General features: G+C 44.6%; 1 protein-coding gene across 8 annotated transcripts in view; it reads left to right on the forward strand.

The window, feature by feature from the left end:
• Window positions 1-3,752, forward strand: part of LHX2 (LIM homeobox 2) — a 50,584-nt gene extending 46,832 nt beyond the window's left edge. For all 8 annotated transcript variants that reach the window (XM_027741402.2, XM_039382146.1, XM_027741407.2 and 5 more), the window contains exon 5: window positions 584-3,752. In XM_027741402.2, the coding sequence (XP_027597203.2) occupies window positions 584-871 (288 nt within the window). In that variant the 3' untranslated portion in view covers window positions 872-3,752. The remainder of the gene's footprint in view (window positions 1-583) is intronic.
• The last annotated feature ends 3,295 nt before the right edge of the window (window positions 3,753-7,047 follow it).

Raw genomic sequence — 7,047 nt, forward strand, 5'->3', positions numbered from 1 at the left:
AGTACTGAAAACATTTGAGAAGGGAAACTGGCATAGGAGAAGGGAGCTGAAGCATCTGAGAAAGAAGAGTAAGAGAAGAGTGAGGAAGAGAGCCAGTCCTCTTAGAAAAGGGGGAGGCAGCAGACCTGGAGACACAAGGAAGCTCCTGGGAGAGCAGGAAGGCAGGAGCTGTGGGATGAGCCCCCGGTGCTCACAGTGGGAGACGGACTGAGATGTGAGGGGGCCCCAGCTCATGGGTCCATATCCATCAGGTGCTCGTTGTCTCCTCACCCACACAGGTGGGACTGAGGGCCAGCAGGGCACATTTCTAAGCATCCTTTCACACAGCCAGCACAGCCAGACTGCCACCCTCTGTGCTCAGTCCCTCCTGTCCCAGGCAGACACTTCCCAGGGATTGCAGGAGAGGGAAGCAGGAATCCTTTGCAGGCAGAGGCCGCTTCTCATGACCAGGGCTACTCTTCTAACATGTCACCAGTAAAAACGTCTTTCCCGATTCCAGCATTGATGAACTTGTGAATGTGCTTTTGCTTTTTGAAAGGCTGCAGCTCTTTAAATGCTACCCTGTCCTGTTGAACTGTTCCAGGTTTGGTTTCAAAACGCTCGAGCCAAATTCAGACGGAACCTCTTGCGTCAAGAAAACACAGGGGTGGATAAGACTTCAGACTCCACACTGCAAGCAGGGACCCCGTCAGGCCCTGCCTCAGAAATATCCAATGCCTCCATGAGTCCATCCAGCACTCCCACGACTCTCACGGACTTGACTAACCCCACGATGCCTACTGTGACCTCTGTCCTGACATCAGTGCCCGGCAGCCTTGAGGTTCACGAATCTCGAAGTCCTTCACAGACAACCCTTACAAACCTTTTCTGATGACTCTTTCTTAATAATTTCTTTAAAAAAGAAATTATTCTTAGCTGAAATTCCAAGTGTATTTTAATAGAGGCTTTGAGCAACTGACTAACCACAATTAGGATCTCTCCTGAAAAAAACAGAAGGAAGTGTAGTGTTCTGGTATTATGGAGTACGGACTGAAGAATAACTTGGAAGATCTATTGCAACACAACATTTGTGTAACTGTACAGTTTTGTGGACTGAGCAAGGGAAACAGCAATTAATTTAAGTTGGCTAAAGCTTCTGTATTTTCAAAGACTGCCATGTGCCTTATATACTGTTTTATCTACATTCTTTGGATTCCATGTCCACTTCTCTCTTTTTCTCTCTGTATATTTATGACCAGGGCAAAAATGTTAAAGAGTTTGTTACTTTGGATAGTCCTAAGCCTTTCATTGGTTGCTTTGTTGTTTTAGAATTTTAAGGTCGAAGTCTGTTCGAATACCAGAATTTGTAAAATCTAATCAGTAATAAAACCACTTATGGAAACTACTTGGTAATGGCTGCAGTTACATTTAACATTAGTGTCACAGTCGAGGTAGGCTGAGTGGGTGTAAAAGGGTTAGAAAACTGCACTTCAAACACAATATCTGCCTAGGAAAAACCCTAAATGTGATGTACACGTTCCTCCCGTTCCTGGAGTGTATATGGTGAGAAATCCAGCTCGTGCAACAGTCTGGGTATCTTCATGGTAGAGAAATAAATGTTAGTTGCAGGTAGAAGTTCTCAGATAATGCTGAAATTCAAACAGAAGAACGCTGCTGAGTTTTGCTGTGTGGAACAAGCCTGACTTCAGCCAGGGTGAGGGAGCAGGAGGGGCCTGTCCCGTGTCACGGGGAGGTGAGGGGGGTCCCCCAGCAGGGTGTCCCACAGCCCCTCCCAGACATGGACACTGGGAAGTCTTTTCCCAGGGGGGAAATGGCAGAAGGATTTCAGGTTATTTTAGAACACTGGTGAGCAAAGTCAAGGCAAAATGATGTTTTATGAAGTCACAGCCTTACATTTTTTGTAATGCTTTGAAGGAATCAAAAGCCAAGGAAGAATATGGTACTACTGACACTAATAAAAGTGGTTACTCCTTTGATCATTATGGACCTTTCAGTACAATTGAATTCCTTCTCCCCGAAAATCTCTGCAGAATATAACTCATATTTTGAGTTTTTTCCTTATTGTTTTTAAGGATGCTTTTCTGTAATTAAAGAAATACCTCAGCAAAGTTTAAACACGGATAAGAACGAGTCTACACCACGCTGTTTGCCCAGTAGGTTGAGAGGTTTGGAGTGGTCCATATGATGCAGATGGCTGTTCCTTTTCAGACCTGTTCCAATCAGTTATTTCAGTCAGATGTTGGGGTGTATGTGGCCAGCTCTCTCAAACTAATCCCTCATTCCCATTGGATCGGAATTACTAAAAGATTATTCCGAATAAACAGCGAGAGAGGTGCCAAGATTCGTGTTCTTTGCCCTTCTCAGGGCATTGAAGATGATTTCGCAGGCTGGACTCTCTGCTAACAATGTTTTGGTTTTAAAAGCGCCACATTTATTCCACTTTCTGAGCTGAAAATTTGCCATTCTTGTGCAAGCCAAATTCCTGTCGAGATCAGGGAGAGATTTCAGAGCATAAGGACTGTGGGATAGAATTGCTGACATAATTAGGTCATTTATTAACCTTTTTTGTACTTCAGCTTAAAAAGCCCCACAGGTGAGCTATGGGAAAAGCAAGGTAGTCCTCAAAAGATGAAAACTGGCTGAGATCTGTGAGAGGGATTAAGGTCTGGTCACCAAACCCGAGGGGCTGGCAGAGCCCTTTGAGTTTGTGCACAGTGATGAGACACTAGAAACGATCATTTGGGTTGAATTAATAACTGGTACAGGTTTGTCCAGGACATTTCCCCTCGTAATCCAAGTGTCTAACAAGGACATTGTGCTGGTTGCTGGACTGTAACAGAGCACAGATCTGCCTTTCAAAGCTGTTCTGACCCGGAGATTCTGCTCTTTGTAACGTTTTGTTCGATGTCAATCACCTTGGAGGTTTTATTTTTTTTTTAACGTGCTTAGCTGGATCTTTTCTTGATTTCAAAGGCAGTTTTGGTCCACTGTTAAATGGTTACAGCCCATAATTAAACCCCTGTGTGTTAACCTGTAAACAGTTTGACAAAGCTGACTCCTGAATCCTGAAGTGTTGCGGCAAATGTAGCGGAAAACAATTCCAGTGGTTCTCTCCCATTGTACTGCTATTATTTGTGGTCTTGTGTTGAACTACCTGAACCCACGTGGATGGGAGTACCTTTCCAATCAATTCTCAATATTGCCTTTTCAGACACCTGACGCTCGTGGAGGGGAATATTCTTGTGTTAATCTTATCTGAAACCTATACGAGACAATTGGAGCAATTGTCTGGTCTAATCAAATCAGGGATTTTGCATATAAATAAGAGACAATATTCTATGTAGGGTCTTTATGTAGGTGCATTAGGATTCACTCTGGCTCCGATGGCCTATGTTGTCCCCATGATTGTTTCAATCCTGTGGTATTGTTTGGTTGTTTAGAGCTTGTTGGTTTTGAATGCTGTACATTTTTTTACTACTGCAATCCTAATGTTTCTTCACATTCTTGTACAGTTCCACATTTGATGTATTAGTCTGGAATTCTGTTAAAAACATGAACAAAAATGGAAATGATATTTCTTTGGAAGTGTATTTTTACTGTATATCTAATTTGAACTAGTTGAACATACTTCTTTACATTTTGCATGAAAGGTGTGTAGTTCATTTTTTAAATATGAAAGAGGCTTAAGAGTAACTTAGAATGAGAATATAATGAAACTATACAAATATGGAAATACATACAATGATTTGCTACTTTTTGACTCAAGAAACTTTTTGAAATACATTTTACCTAGTTTATTTAAGATAATGCAGATATTTTGTCTTTGAGTTCATACATAATACAGAATATAAAAGGGGATTGCACACTAGAAACACTTTCAAGTCACCTTGGCAGTCACCACCACACTGGATTGTTCTTGTCAAAGAGAGACAAAGGACATTTGAATTTAAGAGCACTGAATAAATATATTCTGATCTACAACAGAGAGGGATGGGATTGCTGCAAATGATATGTAATCACAGCTTAAAATTTATTGACACTATTAATGGCTACATTTCATAACACTTATTTTTTATTCAAATTATCCAAGTTTGGGGAGAGAAGACCAAGGATCATTATACTAATGAAGAAGGCAAATGAGTGCCCTGGAAGCAAAAGTCAATTTATTGAATATACTATGGATGCAGAAAGTACCTCCAAGATATTTTGGTTTCCAAACTGTCTTTCCCTCTTGGCTGTTAAAACCCCCCACATAATTAGGCCACTTTCCTATAGCTGTTTGCTATTTTTTGTCTGTTGGAAGGAAGCTTAGGCACCTCTAAGAACAATCTTCATCTAAAGGAAAAGGAGAAAGAAACACAAATCAAAACAAGGATCAGGCTTCACACTGAGGTGTGGCAGTGGCAAAGCCACCCAGGTGCTCGGGGGAGTTCTGTGTGTCTCTGCTCATGGTCCTCACTTAGTGATGCTTGGAAGGAGAGATTTCAAACCAAAGCAGGTGAATTATGGGGGTTTTGTTTCTAACTTCAGCAGGCCAGGGCTAATTACACCACTCTGTTTCTGTTCTTTAAAATGACATTTGACAGAAGTTATCATTAGGAAGGGTCACAGCGTCAAAGTCAGGGTGAAGAGATAAGCCCAGACTTTTGAAGAAGGACTTTTTTCCCCTTTTCTTGTCTTTCCATCTTCTTAACCCTGGTTTTCCTACATCATCTCGCTGCCCCAGCTCGTGTCCCCGTGCTCAGGTGCTCCCTCTCTGCTGGCACAGAGTCACTGTGAGATGTTTTTCCTGCGGGTGGCTTTGCCTTTGTGCCACGAGCAGGAGTAACTGTGGGGCTGCACCCACCCCCTGGGTTTCTGTGCTCAAAGGGCAGCAGGTGTGAAAGGGCACTCATGGAAAGGGGGGATCTGCAGCTGGGCTCGCTGGCACTTGGGGCTGGTTTGTAGGGAGCTGCCCCTCTGTACTGGGGCTGAGCTGCCCCTCGAGCTGTCCCAGCCGTGCCCGGGTGTGTCCCGAGATCGGCCCCAAGCAGGAGCAGACACCCCCAGGAACTCCTGCCAGCAGGGCAGCTCTCCATGCTGAGGAGGGACAACCCAGCCCCAAAAATTATTTCCACTCAAGCAGCGAATACTGACAGGTCTGATAGACAGAAATGTGTATTGCTGCCATTCCTGCTGCAATTGTACTCTCCCCCAGCCTTTCACAGGAGTTAAACAGGGGCTTCTCTCACCGTTCCACCAGTAACACCAGAGCTGAGCTGGACCAGGGCATGAATGGCATTTATCAATTTGACAATTCCCTAATCAAGGACTAGATAAAAAGGTACACTGGGCATTTAATGGGTTTCTGATCTGATTAGTATGATGCTGGCAGCTCTTTCTGGCCTAACAACTGGATTTCTGTAGCAACTAAGGTCAGTAAATATTTTGGGCGTTCTGTTTTTAGCAAAGCACAGTACTTATAATATGCAACCTGCTGTCAGTAAATTCAGACCCTGCAGTATCACTAATGTACTAATGCATAACACTGTGCAAATTATCATTATTTCCAGAGAATGCCACTGCTGTGGAAGTTCTTCTTTTGATAAAAAAAGTCCCTGTAAAGGCACAGCTCAGCCTATGAATTACACAGCTTGTTTACATGCCACTATATCAATTTATTACATTGTAAAATCCAGCACTTAACAGGAAGTTGCATTTTTGCAACAACCTTTAGGAAAAAAAAGAAATAATTATGCTTTTCATTAAAGACAGAAACCTATTCTATCCCCTGCATAGTTCAGCCCGGTAGCTCCAGAAAAAAAAAAAAAAGTAACAGCCAACCCAAGATGGATACAAATATTTGGGCAGTGTGATGTAACTCCATGGTGACCTGTTTAATTGATAAATCTCAGTGGTGCAGACCTGGGGTCATCAGTGCTGGGGAGGCACAGTGGATCTGCAGCACTGCAACCACAGAAACAGCCACGTCTGCTTCTTGCAGTGACACAAAACTACCCGGGCCGGTCTCCATCCGTGGCACAGTCATTACTGGGAATTTAATGTTCCTTTGTTCCTGTTCAGAAACAGGGAGAAGATCTAATGTTCCTAGAAGAGGGGTTTGATTCTCCAGGGGCACAGTGGTGCAATACAGAGCAGCAATGACCAGGAGCTCTAACTCATGGATTCTGGGTGCTGTCCAAAGCCTGCCCTGGGCAGCTGGAGGTGATTCCTTCCTTGCACGGGGCTCAACCCCCAGTTCTCCCAGTGCTCTCCATGCACGGGTCTGGCAGCTCTTGCTGGCTGTCCTTGGTGACTGAAGGGAGCAGAGAGTCCCAGAGGGTTATTGATGTTCTCCCAGCTCTGCCCTGCTGAACTGTCCCGGTGAATTGGCAGCGGTGGCAGGGCCTGCACTCCCAACGCCTTGGCCGGGCAGTGCCTCTGCCCACCCAGTGCTCTGGAGCTCCACCTGAGCTGGCCACACCCTGCAAGGGCAGTTCAAAGCAGGTCCTTGCCTAACTGACCCCCCTGTTTAACCCTGGCCCGTGGGAAGTGCAGCCATGGATCGGTGTGCACAGGTTTCAGCTCTTCTCCAGGTACAGCCTCCAGCCCACAGAAACTGTGTCCACCAGCTCTTTCTTCTGCATTCCCACGTCATTTCCGTGGCTTTCATCGGTCATTTTTTGCAGTCCTTCTTCTGGAAATGAAGACTAACAAAAGAAATACTCCATAGTATGGCTTTGCAGGCTGTGGTTGAGCAAGAAACTGATGCCAAGCCTCGCCCAAGTCTGGGAAAGGATTCTGGGAATGTAGGGCAGAGCAATTCCTGAAAGGCCAGTCTCTCACCCACAGACAGATAAAAGGGTGAACAGACATCATTGCTTGGACCAAGTCCCCGGAGACATCTCACCTCTTGAACCCAGAGCATCTGAGAATTTGTTAATGGTCATATGAAACTTCATCATTGCTTTTGTAATTATCCCAGACAGGGAGTTCCAGGTTTTTCACGTTGTGGATCCTGGAACACTTTCTGCTGGAGCACAGACTGTGTCTGGTGGATTTAACCCT

The sequence above is a fragment of the Pipra filicauda genome, unplaced genomic scaffold (assembly GCF_003945595.2).
Source record: "Pipra filicauda isolate LSUMZ 115617 unplaced genomic scaffold, ASM394559v2 scaffold100_size2392355_pilon, whole genome shotgun sequence".
NCBI classification, from domain to species: domain Eukaryota; kingdom Metazoa; phylum Chordata; class Aves; order Passeriformes; family Pipridae; genus Pipra; species Pipra filicauda.